The 17,633-nt window shown below is 38.8% G+C and overlaps 1 protein-coding gene across 1 annotated transcript in view; it reads left to right on the top strand.

Annotated features, from left to right (window-relative positions):
* Positions 1–13,862, top strand: part of grin2ca (glutamate receptor, ionotropic, N-methyl D-aspartate 2Ca) — a gene marked incomplete at both ends in the record, with an annotated part of 44,762 nt that extends 30,900 nt beyond the window's left edge. Inside the window, 8 exons of the mRNA XM_079415402.1 lie at positions 1,930–2,098; positions 3,091–3,244; positions 4,310–4,435; positions 7,338–7,567; positions 10,296–10,456; positions 10,555–10,742; positions 10,818–11,050; positions 12,273–13,862. Coding sequence (XP_079271528.1) covers positions 1,930–2,098; positions 3,091–3,244; positions 4,310–4,435; positions 7,338–7,567; positions 10,296–10,456; positions 10,555–10,742; positions 10,818–11,050; positions 12,273–13,862 — 2,851 coding nt within the window. The remainder of the gene's footprint in view (positions 1–1,929; positions 2,099–3,090; positions 3,245–4,309; positions 4,436–7,337; positions 7,568–10,295; positions 10,457–10,554; positions 10,743–10,817; positions 11,051–12,272) is intronic.
* Positions 13,863–17,633: the final 3,771 nt, after the last annotated feature.

Here is a 17,633-nt window from a genome sequence, read left to right as displayed (position 1 = left end):
TAGATTTTCTGTGCCAGTCAAAACAAAGTCTAAAACATGGAGTCAGCCTCATATAACATGACTATTCAATTTACATGCATATAACTGAGTAAATACCACAAGACGTCCCTTTCTAACAAAGCGTCTGAGCAACAGTTTTATCCTAACGGCAATCTCTGTACAGTAACAGCTCTTATCCAGTGATTCCGCGTGCCGTTTCTCTTCCATCTTTATTTGTTTGTGATTAATTTGAGTTGGATTTGGTTTGGCCCGGCCCGGCTGTCCTTTCATCTGTCACAGCTGCGACGAAACACAGGGACCCATCGTGACAGCCACTACCCATCCACCCACTCGATGCTGACGTCACGCCCTGTCTCACCATCAATCCTCCCTTTTTTAGTTATTTGCCATTTTTAGGTTCTCCCAGAGTATTTTCTTGTGTTTTCATATGTGCATTGATGCTATTTAGACAGTATAACCATAAAGGCTCCTTGTTATACATCAGAATGCAATGTTATTTCCTGTCTGGCCGTAGAAAAGCACAAACAGGCTACACCACTGCCGTTAGACAGTGTGAATGGATTTATTGGAGCTGTCGTTAATCACACGTGATTGGATGTGAGTTTCAACTCAACATTCATAATCGAGGAAACAGGAAACAGGCCAAGACAATGTAATGTTAATGAGGCACAGCCACCGCTGAAAGGTTTTTCATTTCAGATATCTGCACAGAAATGGCCCTTTTTGTATTTATTTGTTGACAGTGGCAAATGGATTGGCACTGAATATAATTACAAAACTAGTCTGAGTAACTAATGACAGAAGCAAATAGATTATATACAAGACCTTGTTCTTGTATTATGTCTGACCTATTTAAAACGTCTCGCGAACAAGAAGCTGCACATAAAGACTAAACGTGCATGTCTAGAGTTGGTCTTAGCATTCTGAGATACCTTAAAAGCATTCAGACTGCCCAGATGAACCATGTTGACCTTCATTATGAAATTGGCTCATGCATGTTCATGCATGTAAATGTTTGCAGGGCTCAACAATAAGGATTACAGGGTCAGTCTCCCTGGAGTGACTTGAATAATGGTTCAAGGCTCATAAATCACCTCTTGTTGAATTTAAACCTACAACTTTTTTATATATATTTAACCACTAGGCCACATGAGCCCCAAAAAAAACAAAAAACACTTTCCATTCATCTATTATTGGTGGTGCTTGTTTCTTTGATTCGTTGTGTGTTGGAGAGATGGCATGTTACTTTTCTAAGGAATCAGACATTTTTGTGGAGAACTGTTGAGATTTGTTACGCATTGCTTGGTGTGCTTGTGGTTCTTGAGATTTAGATCCAGATTTGCAAAACAAATCATTTAAATACATGAACCAGTTTTACAAGTTCAAAAAAACCCAGACTGATTAAAAGATTCATTCGCGAGCTGGATATCACTATGACCAATCAGGAAACATTGTGTGTTATTTTTTTGCTCTTTGCAATCGCAAATAACCCCCCCATATGTAACATGCATGAATCACCCCATAACAGATTTAGACATGTGGAGCTGGGGAAGGGGGAGGGTTTCTGAAGTGTGCCGCAACTGCTACAGCAGGCACTAGCCAAGTGTTTGAATGTTGAACAACAAGCTCGGCTGCTGATATGAAAAGAACCAATCAGGGCCATGTGATAATGATGTGATTATATCAGATTGAGTTAGAAACTGCGCCATCTAGAGATTCATGACAGAACTGTATTTATGTATTTGTACTTTGATACTATACATCACTGGTCCATGTAGGTTTGTTTATTATCTCTTGTGAATACGACCATTGAAAATGGCAGTTCTGGGTTTATGACGTCTAAATTTAAAGATAAAACTTTTTCTTTTTGTGCATTTTCGGTCTTGTTATCAAACTTAATATGATAATGTTCCTGTTGTGTTCCCACAGGATAGTCGGACACACTGAGCCTTACACCAAACTATGCTGCAAAGGCTTTTGCATAGACATCTTGAAAAAGCTCTCTCGCAACATCAAGTTCTCCTACGACCTCTACCTGGTCACCAACGGCAAACATGGCAAGCTGGTACGAGGGATCTGGAACGGTATGATTGGAGAGGTGAGAAATTTTTTTTTTAGTTTTTATTTTGAGTCAACAAAATTCAGCTAATTTGCTTGTCTTGTTTTGAAAGATTTGCTGGTCTTGTTTTGAAAGATTTATTGGTCCTCTACATAACTGGTCCTCTGCTCCACTTTAACATCACAAGGCCCTCATACTTTTCAATCCTCTCCCCCAACAATGAGTCATTTTGATACCTGTTTTCACCATCCAATCAATTCCTGATGGATAAAATCAAGTGCCATTCTACATTTTGTTAGATAAAATACTTCATTGTACATACAGTAAGTAAAATGGGTTGCAAATGCTTTATATGTTTTTCATATAAATTATTTTCATATGGCAGATTCTAATGTAAACTAGCTCTATAAGTTGTTTAGCATCTGTGATGTCACACTGAACGAGAAAACAAAACCTATATCTATATGAGAGAAAGACTGTTCAGAATGGATCTAAAAGCTTGTTCATTCCAGAGGACGTGACTGGCATTGAAATGACACAAACAACCTTGTAAATAAACAGCTCCATCAAGCAAGTTGACATCTGATGCACAGCGGCGTGTAAAGAGTTTCAGACTGTGACTTGTGCTCCTGCTTTATCCGTTGTTTTTTTTTTTTTTTAGAAAGACTATTGTGCTCATTCAGGCATTATGCATGGTGTGGGTTAACCAGAGAGAGAGCCTGGACTGTAAATCTGAAACACACACACACTCACATAGTGATTACTGGCCTAGCACAGCCACAACAAACTTGTTTCCGGATATTAAAGCAACAATTCACCCAAAAATGAAAATTCTGTCATCATTTCCAAACCCATATGACTTACTTTCTGCTGTAGATGACAGTTCTTAAATAACCCTTTATTGCATAATCTTTTATATACTAAAATCTATATATACACTGAAAAAAGATACATTTCCACTCAGAAATTGCTGGTAAATTTTACAATGAATTATTATATAATATTATATATATTTGCATCTTTCTTCTCAGGTGTTTTATAAGCGAGCGGATATGGCCATTGGCTCTCTGACCATAAATGAGGAGCGCTCTGAGATCATTGACTTCTCTGTGCCGTTTGTGGAAACTGGCATCAGTGTGATGGTGGCCAGAAGCAATGGAACTGTATCTCCGTCAGCCTTCCTGGGTAAGAAATACTACTGTAAAATGACTAAACTAACTAAAGTTAACACTATTAATGAACTGCACCACACTGTATGACATTTTCCAGTGATTTTCCAGTATTCAGAAACATAGGACTTACTGAAAAACGGCACAGCTGGTCATGTTTTTACAGCTAAAGCATATAGCAGATGTGAAAGTGGAGCAAATAGTACACTGTGTATGTACAGTAATTGAAATTAAGTGGAGCTTTACAGTAATCACTACTTTGCCCTTTGATTCCTTAACGTTACTGTTGCCAACTCAGATAGGCTTTTTAATACATCCCATAAGAATTGACTACAGTTTGCCATGCTGAATGGTGTTATATTTATTATAATATGCACATAATATTCTTAAGTGGGCTGGAATGAATTGTGACATTGAAACAGAAACAGAAATTATGCAGAAATCACACAGTAATGCGATTAAAAATGAAAACAGCTGAAGGTTTGAAGCTTATATTTTCACTTATTACATGTTATTTTGTTTATTTTACTCTTGTCTTTTACAATTATTTAACTTTAATTTATTTTTATATTAGATTTTGTCATTTTAGTATTTCAACTTTTACTTGCCAAGGCAACATTAACACTGCAAATTTTTCATATAATATTTATATTTTATTAATATTCGTTAATAACAGTGACATACTTTTGGTTTGCAGTGGTTCTTTACCGACTACAACAATGTTGGTTTGTGAATCTTAAATCCTATGTTGACTCGATTTCATTTTCACTGATGTGGTTGCTTAGCCATCCCATAAATCCTTTTGCACATTTTTCCATAATACTGCAAACAATAAACTTTCCCAGAACTCATAGTAAAACACAATCACATACGCTCATTTCATAAAACATGTAGTTATAAATATTTACAGTGCAGTCTTACAACCAGTGTTTCTCTTGTTTAATGGCGTATGAATTGTGTTGACTTTAATTTGCACGTATAAAAATGTAAAAAGGTTTTGCAGTCCTACTAGAATAAAAAGCGTGTCATTCGGGAATAACGTAATTTGCTTCATCTGTGTTTGTCTCTCTCTCTCTTCCAGAGCCCTACAGCCCAGCAGTGTGGGTGATGATGTTTGTCATGTGTCTTACAGTCGTGGCGGTGACTGTGTTCGTGTTTGAATACTTCAGTCCTGTGGGCTACAACCGCAGCCTGGTCAGTGCCAAAGGTCAGTGTTCACCGCCTCTGCTAATTCTTCAGGAACTGTGACAGACCTGAACTGTGTGGCAACGTGAAACTTCATCATACGTGACAGGTTTGACAGAACAGAAGCTAGGATAAATGGTAATTCATGTAATTAGAGGTGCATGCTCAGAGCAGAGGCTATGTTGTCATAGCTCAGGTAAATTCATGAGCATTCATCTCATTTTGTTTTTCATAAAATTATTTTGTAGAAATAAAAATAGACACAAATGAGATAACTGACATACAGTATGAGCTGAGAGTTAGAGATCAATTAGTTTTGGAAATGTTTGAGTTCATTTTGAGAAATCTGATTGCAGACTTTGGAAGGAGTCTCTAGAGGAGACACATGAGATTACGAAGTCTTTTTTTGTCAGAAGAAACAGCTCAGGAGCATTTACTTTATATTTAATCAAGAATACAAACAAAGAAGGAACTATCTATCTATTCCCCCTATCTATCTGAACAACAAAAATCAAAATACATGTCTCAAAGAAGTCTCAAAATACAGCACATCTCATTTATAAATTAAATGACTTTAAAAATAATGTGCTATTACAGTATTGTATTACTGTATTATTCAAATAAATAGCTATTATTATTCACCTGAGTAATTTGAATAAAATAATAAAAATAAATGTATGCATTTATAAAAAATAACAATAATAAATGCAAATAACTTATTTGAGTGTTGATTATTATATATAAATATCAACTGTTGATAATCGTTACCTTTAATTTTATAGTACTGTGCAGTAATAGGGCTCCCTGTATAGCTTACATATCACATATACAGGTCCTTTTCAAAAAATTAGCATATTGTGATAAAGTTCATTATTTTCTGTAATGTACTGATAAACATTAGACTTTCATATATTTTAGATTCATTACAACACAACTGAAGTAGTTCAAGCCTTTTATTGTTTTAATATTGATGATTTTGGCATACAGCTCATGAAAACCCAAAATTCCTATCTCAAAAAATTAGCATATCATGAAAAGGTTCTCTAAACGAGCTATTAACCTAATCATCTGAATCAACTAATTAACTCTAAACACCTGCAAAAGATTCCTGAGGCTTTTAAAAACTCCCAGCCTGGTTCATTACTCAAAACCGCAATCATGGGTAAGACTGCCGACCTGACTGCTGTCCAGAAGGCCATCATTGACACCCTCAAGCAAGAGGGTAAGACACAGAAAGAAATTTCTGAACGAATAGGCTGTTCCCAGAGTGCTGTATCAAGGCACCTCAGTGGGAAGTCTGTGGGAAGGAAAAAGTGTGGCAGAAAACGCAGCACAACGAGAAGAGGTGACCGGACCCTGAGGAAGATTGTGGAGAAGGACCGATTCCAGACCTTGGGGGACCTGCGGAAGCAGTGGACTGAGTCTGGAGTAGAAACATCCAGAGCCATCATGTACAGGCGTGTGCAGGAAATGGGCTACAGGTGCCGCATTCCCCAGGTCAAGCCACTTTTGAACCAGAAACAGCGGCAGAAGCGCCTGACCTGGGCTACAGAGAAGCAGCACTGGACTGTTGCTCAGTGGTCCAAAGTACTTTTTTCGGATGAAAGCAAATTTTGCATGTCATTCGGAAATCAAGGTGCCAGAGTCTGGAGGAAGACTGGGGAGAGGGAAATGCCAAAATGCCTGAAGTCTAGTGTCAAGTACCCACAGTCAGTGATGCTGGTGTTGGTCCACTGTGTTTTATCAAGGGCAGGGTCAATGCAGCTAGCTATCAGGAGATTTTGGAGCACTTCATGCTTCCATCTGCTGAAAAGCTTTATGGAGATGAAGATTTAATTTTTCAGCACGACCTGGCACCTGCTCACAGTGCCAAAACCACTGGTAAATGGTTTACTGACCATGGTATTACTGTGCTCAATTGGCCTGCCAACTCTCCTGACCTGAACCCCATAGAGAATCTGTGGGATATTGTGAAGAGAAAGTTGAGAGACGCAAGACCCAACACTCTGGATGAGCTTAAGGCCGCTATCGAAGCATCCTGGGCCTCCATAACACCTCAGCAGTGCCACAGGCTGATTGCCTCCATGCCACGCCGCATTGAAGCAGTCATTTCTGCAAAAGGATTCCCGACCAAGTATTGAGTGCATAACTGAACATAATTATTTGAAGGTTGACTTTTTTTTGTATTAAAAACACTTTTCTTTTATTGGTCGGATGAATTTTTTGAGATGATAATTTTTTTTCATGAGCTGTATGCCAAAATCATCAATATTAAAACAATAAAAGGCTTGAACTACTTCAGTTGTGTTGTAATGAATCTAAAATATATGAAAGTCTAATGTTTATCAGTACATTACAGAAAATAATGAACTTTATCACAATATGCTAATTTTTTGAAAAGGACCTGTACATATGTGACTTACATATACATATTATAGCTTAAAATATCATTAGATATTTTGATAAAACTTTAGTATAGGGACCAATTCTCAGTATTAATTAGCATGCCTATTATTAACATATTGGCTGTTTATTTGTACTAATAATAAAGCACATATTCTGCATGACCATATCCATAATACTACCAATACCTAAACTTAACAAATACCTTACTAATTATTAATTAGCAGCAAATTAAGTTTATTGAGGCAAAAGTCGTAGTTAATGGTTTGTTAAAAGCGAGAACTGGACCTTAAATTAAAGTGTGACTGGAAATTTTTGTGTTTGAGTTTATTTAAAGACAAAGCAACAGGTAAACCACTGTTTACTAGGAAGAAAAACAGAATCAATTTTTTGACACGTTTTTCCCCATTACAAATGTACCAAACCGTAACTTCAAAACCGATTATTTATAAATAAATATAAAATTACAACCAAGAGTAATGGTAAAAAAACCTAAACAACTTTAATATTCTCTATTTCAGATCCAGGTGGTCCAACGTTCACCATTGGGAAGTCGGTCTGGCTGCTGTGGGGGATCGTCTTCAACAACTCAGTGCCCATTGAAAACCCCAAGGGCACCACCAGTAAGATCATGGTGCTGGTGTGGGCTTTCTTTGCTGTGATCTTCCTGGCCAGCTACACGGCCAACCTGGCAGCCTTCATGATCCAGGAGCAGTACATCGACACTGTTTCTGGACTGAGTGACAAGAAGGTAAGAGCTGCCAACGTCTCTCTCTTAGCCAAATGGCCAATCTAGGCCATGAGTTTTAATTAAAGCCGTCACTCTGTGGAACTACAAGAGGAATCTATGCTGACAATATATATATATGGATATGTATTCTTTCATGATGAAATACTGTTATTAGAGTACTAATCACTAATTTGTGTCCTTTTAATAAGACGTTTATGGACAATTTGAAGCATTAAAACTGTTTTCAATACTGGCAACATGACAAAGTTCTTAGAGGTGCAAGTATGATGCCAAGGTTTCTTTATATATATATATATATATATATATATATATATATATATATATATATATATATATATATATATATATGCTGGTGTTGTTAATCATGTACTGTAAACTGGGTATTGCTTCAGTCATACTCATGGCTGGTAAAAAATAATCAAGGATTGTGTTGTAAGGATTTTGTTGCTTCAGCATTTTGAAATGTGCCTACTAATAAATTGCATGTTAGCCTAAGCTGCCTAGTTAACTATTTATCCTATTTAGATAACTCTGTGACACTGTTTTAATCAGTTGTGTAGGGACACATCAAGGTGAAGTGGTTTACAATGATACTGAAAGCTGTTACAGCTGACAAGCTTCAGATGGAAACTGTTAAAGAGCAATTTTGAAGACAAAGTGAGACTTCAAGCCACAAGACTGTCATTAAAGAGCCACACGGATTGACTACCAGGGAATTAGACACTGACAGCAAGACGTTTTTGTATGCATTTGAATTCAGGAGTGTGCCTGGGAGGCATTACACAAAGAACGAAACGCCTGAAGGGCAAAATAGCCAGAGGGCAAGAATATCACACAGTGATCATTTATATATATATATATATATATATATATATATATATATATATATATATATTATTAATTTTAAAAATGTAGTAAAATTAAAAACTAAGTACAACAAATAAATATTTTTGAAAGTTATTTGTTCCAAGTAGCAAAACAGAATCTGTAAAATAATGTAATGTAATGAAAAATAATAATTATAAAAACATTAATTATTTTGCATTATTGTATTAAAATGGAGTGGACGTTATATTAATCATGATATTATCAAATATGCTAAGTTACCTAAGGCTTTATATATATAGTATCTTCTTTTGCTTCTGAAGGGCAGTACTAAATGAAATATGATATTTAGGGAAAATAAGAAAAATTTACACCTCTTCATTCTGTTCAAATGTTTAAACCCCTGGCTCTTAATGCATCATTTTTCCTTCTGTAGCATCAGTTAATGTTTGAACTTTTTGTAATAGTAGCGTATGAGTCCCTCAGTTGTCCTCAGTGTGAAAAGATGAATCTCAAATTCATACAGTCATTGTTCAAATATGCAAAAGATGCTGGAAAACCAAAGAATTTGTGGGACCTGAAGGATTTTTATGAAGAACAGCAGGCAGTTTAACTGTTCAGGTCCAACGAGGGACTCATTAACGACCATCACTAAACAAACAAAACAAACAAAACCCAGCTGTGGATCATTCAGGTAACAACACAGTATTAAGAATCAAGCGTATGTAAACTTTTGAACGGGGTCATTTTTATCAATTCAACTATTATTTTCTCTTGTGAACTATATGTAAACATGTTATATGTGAAATATCTTATTCAGGTCAGTAATAAATAAAAAAATAACAAGGATTTTGAATGAACCCTCTTATTTCGGTAAAATAATTAACATTTTGCAGATACTGAAAAGTGTATGTAAATATATAAATGTAATATTATATATTAGGTAAATTACATGGATGCATCACTTTGAACAGGTATGTCAAAACAAGTGCAGATACATAATACCTAGAAAAAAAATGTTCTGCTCTACATTACTTTTTAGCAGTAAACTTTTGGTGCGGTCAGGGCCACGGGACAGATGAAAGACAACGCTTATGCTGTCAGACGACAGCAAACACACTTAGAATGAGGCACTCACTGGCACTGGAGTCAGTCACATGCACTCAGCCGGAATACAATCACGTCTACTCGTTCCTTAGAGACTGTTCTCCTTCATTCACACCAGCAAGGTTACCTACATTACAGCACAATTATTCATGGCTTGAGTTCTGAAGTGCTGTCTTAGTGTTAGTGGCTATATTACATTTATTTGATATTGCATTAACGGCACTTAATGAACATGGCCGGAATCATGTAAAAACTAAATGAGGAGAAATTTAGCAAGGGAAAAGTAATATTGAAAATCCTCGGATATTTGTTCAGGCAGCTGAGATAATTTCTCGTCTTGGTGAGGACAATCTGAGGTTCAAATGTTAGAATTTAAACAGAGCTGAGAATTAATTGACTGAGCAGCACTTGGGACTTGAGACAGAAAAGAGCATTGATGACCCAGTGGCTTTGGCCCGAGTGTTATCACTGCAGCCAATTTTTCCTTCCTGAGGATTAATTTCAGTCATATTCTCACTTGGAATTAGATTTAATGTGGCATTTGCAGATACAGAATCGTGAGAATCCTTGGATCAGGGCAAAGACGAAGGCTGAACCTAGAATAAATTCCCATACAGAAATCCAGCTTAAAGAAAAATCAATCACACTTTCCAGCAGTATTCCCAACCAAAAGCCATTACTGGTGTATCTAGCGGTCCTGGAATCTATTAAAATCTATTAAATCCATTTAGCACACTGTACGTTGTTCACAAAGTTAAATTTAAACATGCTAACTTGTTGAAATGCTACCTTTCAGTTCCAGAAACCACAAGACCAATATCCTCCGTTCCGGTTTGGGACTGTGCCCAATGGCAGCACAGAACGAAACATAAGGAGCAATTATCCCGAAATGCATTCCCACATGGTTAAGTACAACCAGAAAGGAGTGGAGGATGCGCTCAATAGCCTCAAAACTGGGTGTGTTTACTGTAATTGTCTCTTGAATCTTTTAAACAAATCTGTCTGCAGTGTATTATCTTTTCCGTTAACATGTATCGTTTCTTTACCGCTAACAGGAAGCTGGACGCCTTCATATACGATGCAGCTGTGCTTAACTACATGGCCGGTAAAGATGAAGGGTGTAAATTGGTGACAATCGGTAGTGGGAAGGTATTTGCAACAACAGGCTACGGTATTGCCCTTCAGAAAGAATCTCGCTGGAAGCGCCCCATAGACCTCGCTCTTCTCCAGTTCCTTGCCGATGGTAACTTCAGAAACTTACTTTTGCTGGAGGAGCTCTGATTCTGTAAGTCTGACGGAAATGTATTATGTATTGCAGGTGAGACTCAGAAGCTCCAGACAGTGTGGCTAACTGGTATCTGTCGTAACGAGAAGAAGGAGGCGATGAGCTCTAAGCTCGACATTGACAACATGGCCGGAGTGTTTTACATGCTTTTAGTGGCCATGGGTCTCAGTCTGCTGGTCTTTTCCTGGGAACATCTACTGTACTGGAAGCTACGGCATTCTGTCCGCGAGTCTGAGCGCTTGGACTGCCTGCTGGCCATTAGCAGGGTAAATTATATGTTGTCAATATTCTGAAATGAATTTCACTTTTAATCTTTGGTGTTAACAAATTGTTATGCTTAGAACAAGGTTACAAATCCATAAATCCATAATGCAAAGTAACTCATTTAAAATTATGCTTTTGCAATCAGCTTTTTTTTTTCTTTTTTTTTTTTTACCAAAGCAACTTGCAAGAACATGCATGTAGCAAAATATATCAACAAGAACAGAATTGTACAAAGAAGGTTTAAACATACCTTAGCAGATACTTTAGAAACACAAACGTGGTGAACTTGATGTTCAGGGGAACTCCAGTAACAAGCACAAAAAGTCAAGGGAAAAGCTGTTAAAATTAAATTAGGGTCTTAGGGTTATGGGCATAGCTGTCAAAGTCCCTTTTAAGTACATTCTTAAGCTTAACAAACTTGAAGACCTCATTTAAATGTGTAATATTACAAATGCATAGACAGCTGCTTTTCTATTGGCTAATTACAACTATAATGCTGATAAACATAGAATCTTATCAGTCACTGACAGTTCTCCAGGTAATTAACCACCCGTAAAATCAGCTAATAGAATTTAGATGTGGTAAAAGTGAATACGACTTTAATTTATCTAGGTCATTGTGGCAAAATTATAGCAAATAAATTTTCTGAGACTTTTGCCATTGACTACTGTACTTTGTGTTCCAGTGTTTTAAGACATTTTACAGTCAAAACAATAGATGCAGTATAGGGATGCGCATCTCCATAACTGAGGCCGATGCGATGCCCATCTTGATGCACAGCCAATGATACGATACTTTAAAGATACATATTATTGTCACAATACGATGCTATGGAGAAAAAAAACGCTATGTAATTCAATATGATACAGACGGTTCGCTTTTATTTTAGGTTCATTGTAATTATTTGTTTGAAGATGCAGCTCTACCTCTACCATGCTAATCTACATGTGACTCTCAGGACATGTATTACACATAAAATATTTCTCACAAATTATTGGTCACTTTCTAAATAAAAGTTTAGTGCATCTACGAATAAATCTTTTTTTTTTTTACTGTTGAAAATATATTTGAAACGATGCATTGTGATACAAAAATGCCAATGCACTGATGCAAATCTGATATTGTGAGGTGATAACTCTAATTCTGTTTGCCATGGCACATAGATCTTTTAGGTGGATGCACTTCAAAATGCCAGCCTCATTTTTCCTTATTTCTTCCCTGTAGGGAATCTACAGCTGCTTCAACGGTGTGGAGGACACAGACCGTAAAGGGAACATGCAGAACCCAGACGTCACCACCAGTTACACTCAGGCCAATATGCTGAAGATGCTCCAAACTGCTAAAGACATTGTCTCATCTGCGAGAGTTGAAAACTCCCTGGACAATGCCACAAAGACCATCGAGAACTGGAGTCGGCGTGATCCAGAGGCAGCCAGACCTAGCCTTCCTACCTGCCTCATTGGTACGGACTTCAGCCATAGCCGCCTGCCCTGCATCGCCAGTGTTACAGACAACCACTCACCGTACCCTCAAAACATGGATAGCACCACTCAGCACTTGTTGGAAAAGCCTCACGTGGGAACACGGCCTACCTCACTGCGCTACACTCTTCCCGCACGCACCAGTCACCACCACATCTACGAACGAACGCTACCCATATCTAGCCTCAGCAGTCCCCATATTGCCATGAGAGACCCACCACCTCCGACAGCCCCGAAACCCCATGTGTACGTGGACCAGTCCTTTCACCACCCTACCTCTCGCTACGTCTCTTACCGTGACTTTCAGGTACCAGACATCTTTGTGGAACACCAGGAACCTTCGGCAAGCCATAAACAATACATGGCAGGTCCGGGTCGCAAAAAGAGGTCCCACAGCTACGTAGCAACATCTCCGGAAACTCACCGGAGGGACGACTACGATGTTCCCCAATCTTGTCTGACTGAGCTCAAAAGCAACCACCTTGTGGAAAACCATTCCCATACCACACCTTGTATGAGAAGCCACTTCCAGAGACCCGGCTCTAGCTGCAACTCCTGCACAAAGCTTTATCTAGAACCAGAGATGGATGACGTTCCTCTTCTGGGGAAAGATAAACTGAACCGCCGCGCCTCTTTTCTCAGGGCCACGTGGGGTGGTGACAGGCTCCGGCAGCTGGATGAGAAGCCCTCCACCTCTGCATCCTCTACAAGCTGCATCAACATGCCCGATCTGTTCCCTCGAGTGGTGGTGACCAATCCCAAACCTTCGAAGATGTACGGCAGCACTGGTAACAACCTACGCTACAACATGGCTGTGGAGCCAGGCTATTTGGACCCAGCCCACATGGGCTCTTACCCATACAAGCCACAGAAGTTCAAGTACTCAAAGTCCATCCGCCTTCCTTCGTATCGGGAGGCAATTCTACAGAATACGGCGGCCATCCGGCGCTCCTCTTCCACACTAGTGCACGGACACTACTCAACATACCTGAACTCTTACACAGACCTGCCGGTGTATTTGGGTCCTCTTCCGCAAGGACCTGCTCACTTCCATGAGCATTCCAAAGACACGTGCCACCTGTTTCCATGCGTCAACCATTGCCCGGAAAATGCCGCCTTAGTTCCCCGGTTAGGTAGCAGACCTGTGTTTTACCAGAGCACTGCTGTTGGAAGCTACGAGGGGGCCGGGCGCTCAAACGAGGATTCGTTGCACACTGTACCCGTCTCTTCCGTGCGCAGGGACCGCAGGCAGGTTCTAGTGGCACGGAACGTACACAGTCCCTATGCCCCACGGCCCTGGGGTAGGGTATCTAGTCTGGAGTCAGAGGTTTGAAGGCCTTTGAAGGGATATCCAGAGACAGTTTCCCCCAAACAGTGAGGGAGAAACACTGGGAACTGCTAAACGAAGTCAAGCAAAAAAGATAAAAGTGGACTAGAGGTGGTAATCTCAGTGCAATAATACCCTCAGACAGCAGGGATGGGACGGGGGAATGTACAAGTGATTACTGTGGAGACTTGTTTCAGTATACTTTAAAAAAAATGAGTTGAAAAAAACGAACTATTCTTAATCTATACTCTATTGATTGTTATTTAAACTGTTTTTAAATGCCATTACACCAGTTACACTCATTCTCTGCAAACAATTGGATGTAGCATGTAAGGCAGCTTTACAACCAAAAGGGTTTGAATTGAAAATCATTTTTTTATTTATGCCAGGGCATTCAACAATTTTAAATCTGGAGAACCACTGGAGAATTTTATAATATAGCCACACAAAAATGTCTTCCAAGAATTTTCTAATTCCAGGGGTTTGAGAAAGCCATTAATTGTCCAATTTTGTCACTCCACCGATGTAATTCAGATCTGATTTCAATAATGGTGAATAATTGATTTGCCATCTGTAGTTCCACAGCAATTTCACTGTTTAATAAATTATGGGATGGCCTTGGGGCCAAATGAAAAGAACTGCTGTCTTTGTGTCTTCTACAAAAGAAAAACCATGTAGAGTGAAAACGATTAATCAAACAGCTGCATGGTTAAAGAATAATGTCCTCAGTGATGAATAAACGCGTGGCATGCTTTTACAAATCCTCCCTAAGAATGAACCTTTTATAAAATAAGAACTAGCCTTCGAAATGTACAACCTTCAGAAATCTCATGCATTTTGCACTGTAATTAATTGTTGGTTACTGGTAAGCAATGTTATAGACACTCTCCTTTAATTTTCTTGCTCCCTTAAAGTCCTTGGAAATATACAGTCTAGACAACCAAAGTCTACAAAACAATGCATGCACATATACAGTAGCCACATAAATTTATGACAATATTATATGACTAGGACAAAGTATGTTTCATGAATACAATTTCACTCTTCATTCGCTCTAAATAGTGGAAAATGCATTACTATTCATATTTGCCAAATGGAAAAAACATTACATCTGCAGATTATGCTGCAGGACTCTTATATATCAGTGCAGGGAATGCATGGACTGCATTAAAAAGGCATACACAGACACATTAAACAGTGGCCTTTTATTTGCTGACCACCTGTTTTTGAAGCAGCCCATGGTGAAGTTGATGCATGGCGAGTAGGTCAAATGCTGACTCAGCATGCAGGTTGCATGCTCTAGAGAGTGGTTTAATCCCTCTCACCTTCCTATGTCTTTAAAGGTTGTCATCGGATGCCATTTTACACAAGTTGATATGATTCTTTAGGGTCTTAATGAAAAGTCTATAACATACTTCGGTTAAAAATTCTCAACGGTAGTGTAAAAAACATATTTTTAAACTTGTCAAAATCAGCTCTGTTTTCAGCACACTGATCTAGTCCATGTTGCTTTAAATCCTAGTGAGCTCTGCTGACTCCACCCCTCTCATCCGTGGAGTGACGAGCAGACCATAGATATGTGTAGATCCCTATTCGACCGCTCCAGATACGTTGACGCGTCACCCATCTCGCATTCACCATAATAATCAATGAATATTCAAAGATATACAAGCGTATAACTTGCTGTTGTAGACGCACACAGTCAATGCGCTCAAAGATTTGCAGACCATTCCAAAAATGGCGGATGGCTTACATATCGCGGTCCATAGAAACAGTCGATAATAAGGCATCTAGGTATATATATCTATGGAGCATACTAAACTTCAGCCGCAAAACGGGCTAACACATTATTAGGAAAGGCGATTTGCAAAGATTAATAAAAACTATTATACTCACTTCTTCTGTAGATGAAGCTCGATCACGAATGGTTCGCGTGAACATAGACGAGTTTATGCAGATCGGGGATCGGCGCATTCACTTCAAAGCAAAAGTAACGTTAATCCTCTGCGACTTGTCAATCAACTCTCGTGGGAGGGGCCTGTACAGAACTACATCATTCTGACAGGAACCTCAGAACAGCCTGATTTGAGAAAAGGGATTTTAAAATAGGGATTTAAAAAAAAAAAAAAAACACTGGGTGGATTTTTATCATTATAGGATAGATGTGTACACACACTTCCAACACACATTTATGTTCAAACAACTTGAAAAGTGAATTTTGCATCCGATTACCCCTTTAAGGTGATAATGACGGGGATTGCTAACATTCATCTTTCCTTTTGAGCACCGTTGGGGTCTTAGCCATTCCTGATGGCCCCAAGAAGACTGGAAGGGCTCTAGCGCACCGCCTGTAAAGCGCAAAGGTCAGTATAATAATGGTTGGACGAATGGGCTGATTGACCCTGGGGAATAGTATGTTTAATCACGCCAACTTAGTATGATGCACATCTGGGCAGTGAGCCAATCAGCAGGGACATGATATCGACCTATAGTGTCCACCCACCTTCATTTAGTACCCTTGAGATGAAAAAAAGAAGGAAAAGTGACCACAAGAACCAGGCTCTTGAATGAAGAATGAAACCATGAACTCACCTTTCGGCAGTACCAGGGTTTGGTGGAGAGCGAGAGATAGCATGTGTAACAGTGTAATTCAAAGCTGCTGACAGAGGAAGCTTTTCATTAAGAGAGATTTGGTCTGTGAATGTGTACAATTCATTTTGCCGGTCATTGTTATCAGAGCAACTTCATCTGCCAACTTCCCAATCACAAGATTTATTGTCTCATCTCAAAAAAAGAATGCAGTTGGCATGCAGAAACAATCTGAGGCTTATCCTCCCATCTCCACACTCCGATCTATGATGGTGTTTGTCTGAGCCACAACATGAATAAATGGACATTGGCAGACACTAGTCAGATGACTTTGGGGCTCATGAATGTACATGAGCGGGAGAGAAAGGCGCGGTGATAACTGGAACATGATGGATGGCTCTGTTTCATCAGGTCCTGCACAGCACCTCTGATGGGCGGAGTTTCAGGAAAGAGTGGGCGTGGCTGAAGATCAGAAGTTTAAAGTTTTAACAATGACCTCTGAAGGAAACAAATGACATCAATATTGAAAGCCCTTCACTGCTGTGATTTATCAAAGCTTGATGACAGATCTATTCTTCGGGCAATCAATTTGTAAGCCTATATGAGCTATCATTTTTCATAACCGCACTGAGGTGAAGAATGGTTTCAAGAGGCTTTATTTAATTGTATCTAATAAGAAAGGTGGGATTGTTGACATGGCAGATCATACAATGTCATTAAGGCCGTGATCAATGAATGCTGAATTCTGTTAAAGTGAAACAAGAAGATTTTGAGATTGCAGATGCACCAGGAACCACTGAGGGTGGTGGTGGTGGTGGGGGGGGGGGATTGGACAAAAATCACAGTTTTAAAGTTTTATAGTTTTAAAGAGCAATGTTGAGAAATATAGATTTTTTTTTAATCTGAAAAGTCTATTTTTTAAAGATTAAAGATGAAGTATGTAATTCCCAAACAAAAAATAGTCCCGCCCCCTACTTGCACAATTGGTTGAGCCAAAACAAATAAGTGTGTCTTAAACTTTCGTGAGTGGAGAAAGTATTTTGACACTGAAGAAATAACAAACACACCATGCAAAACTCCAATCTCAAAACTTATCAGGTAAAATACTTTCCTTTTTTTATTATCATCTGACGAACTGGATCCGCAGTATGAGCTTCAGTGTCTTCACTGCCATTGGTTCGAATCACA

This window comes from Barbus barbus (assembly GCF_936440315.1).
Source record: "Barbus barbus genome assembly, chromosome: 4".
In the NCBI taxonomy this organism is placed as follows: Eukaryota; Metazoa; Chordata; class Actinopteri; order Cypriniformes; family Cyprinidae; genus Barbus; species Barbus barbus.
The sequence above is the reverse complement of the archived record's forward strand: the minus strand, read 5'-3'. Positions and strand labels throughout refer to the sequence as shown.